At 27.3% G+C, this 1,957-nt stretch overlaps 1 protein-coding gene across 1 annotated transcript in view; it reads left to right on the plus strand.

Moving 5' to 3' along the window:
- Nucleotides 1-1,957, plus strand: part of LOC102670698 (midasin) — a 115,876-nt gene that overhangs the window by 110,728 nt on the left and 3,191 nt on the right. The window contains exons 17-18 of the mRNA XM_031513570.1: nt 21-188; nt 1,722-1,955. Of these exons, the coding sequence (XP_031369430.1) occupies nt 21-188; nt 1,722-1,955 (402 nt within the window). The remainder of the gene's footprint in view (nt 1-20; nt 189-1,721; nt 1,956-1,957) is intronic.

Consider the following 1,957-nt stretch of genomic DNA (forward strand, 5'->3'; position numbering starts at 1 on the left):
GACCGGTTGATCGATAAAAGGGAACCCGAGGAAAGCGTGGTCGAGGAGAATCTGATTACCGAGAGGTTGGTGGAATCGTTGGAGAAGGCCGTTCCGGAGTTGCGTTTGAACACGGTGTCACGAATGCTAGGAGAATTGTTGGAAATTATTCACGAATCCGATGTCGAATCTGCGAATCATCGTGTGAGGTACGTGTGAGAATTTCTTATTTTTTTCTTTCTTGATTGTGAAATGATTCGTGTATCAACTTGATCATAAAAATATTAAATTTATACAATAGTAGACATTGTTAAGTAGTATAAGAATTTCTAACGTTGCAGTATTTTTTTCTTGATTATAAAATGACTTTATATATTCATAAAAATGGATCTTGAATCAATAATGGTCAAATTTTATATAATACAATTGTTAGTAGACATTATTACATTGTATAAGTAGAATTTCTTGAGGAAAAAATCTAAAATAATATATTAATAGAAATTATAAAAATATTGAATCAATAATGGTCAAATTTATATAATACAATTGTTTCTAGACATTATTAGAACATATAAGTAGAATTTCTTGAAAAAGAAATCTAAAATAATTTGTATATCAATAAAAATTATAAAAATATTGAATCAATAATGATCAAATTTGTATAATACAATTGTTACTAGACATTATTAGATCATGTAAGGTATGTAGAATTTCTTGAAGAAGAAATCTAAAATGATTTATATATTAACTTAAGCATTAAGATATTGAATGAATAATAATCAAATTTATATAATACAATTGTTACTAAACATTGTTAGATCGTATAAGGTATGTAGAATTTCTTGAAGAAGAAATCTAAAATGATTTGTATATCAACTTAAGCATAAAAATATTAAATCAATAATAGTTAAATAGTTTATATAATACAATTATTACTAGATATTATTAAAGAAGTAGAATTTTTTAAGGAAGAAATCTAAAATGACTTGTATATCAATAAAAATTATAAAAATATTGAATCAATAATAGTCAAATTTATATAATACAATTGTTACTATATATTATTAGATCATATAAGATATGTAGAATTTCTTGAAGAAGAAATCTAAAATGATTTATATATCAATAAAAATTATAAAAATATTGAATCAATAATGGTTAAATTTATATAATAAAAATTGTTACTAGACATTACTAGATATAAGACACGTAGAATTTCTAACCTTATTTTTTCTTGATTATAAAATGATTTATATATCAATAAAAATTATAAAAATATTGAATCAATAATGATTAAATTTATATAATAAAAATTGTTACTAGACATTACTAGATATAAGACACGTAGAATTTCTAACCTTATTTTTTCTTGAATATAAAATGATTTATATATCAACTTAAGCATAAAAATTATTGCATCGTGAATCAATAATAGTCAAATTTATATAATACAATTGTTACTAGATACATAGATTATATTACATCGATATTAGGATCTCCAGACATTTCTACGAATAAATATTATTAGATCTATTACCCATCGCTAATATTACTATTATTATTATTATTAAGAAATCTATTCTATCCAAAATCAAAATAACAAGTTGAACTGCTTACATCCATTAACTTCCTATTCAATTATCGTTGATCGTTCATCAATCGATTTTGCTGCAATTTTCTTCCTCTTCGTGCACATATAGACAGAAATATTAATCCACAAATAATATATCTCCATTTTGCAGATCGCTTTTGCGGTATCTACCTCTGCTCGAACAATACGCCCTCCTTCTCCGCTACTATCTCTACGAGCAAGTGGCATGCTTCCGTCTCACTTGCAAATTCCTCTATCTTCAATTGAACGTGTTCCTCGAGCTGGCTGCCAACGGTTTCTGCCTACCGAAGGACGAGGACGAGGCTGAGCGCGGGGAGGAGGGGAAGAACGTCGAAGGGGGGATGGGACTGGCCGAGGGCGAGGGGC

Source organism: Apis dorsata, unplaced genomic scaffold (genome assembly GCF_000469605.1).
Source record: "Apis dorsata unplaced genomic scaffold, Apis dorsata 1.3 scaffold_41, whole genome shotgun sequence".
Taxonomy (NCBI): domain Eukaryota; kingdom Metazoa; phylum Arthropoda; class Insecta; order Hymenoptera; family Apidae; genus Apis; species Apis dorsata.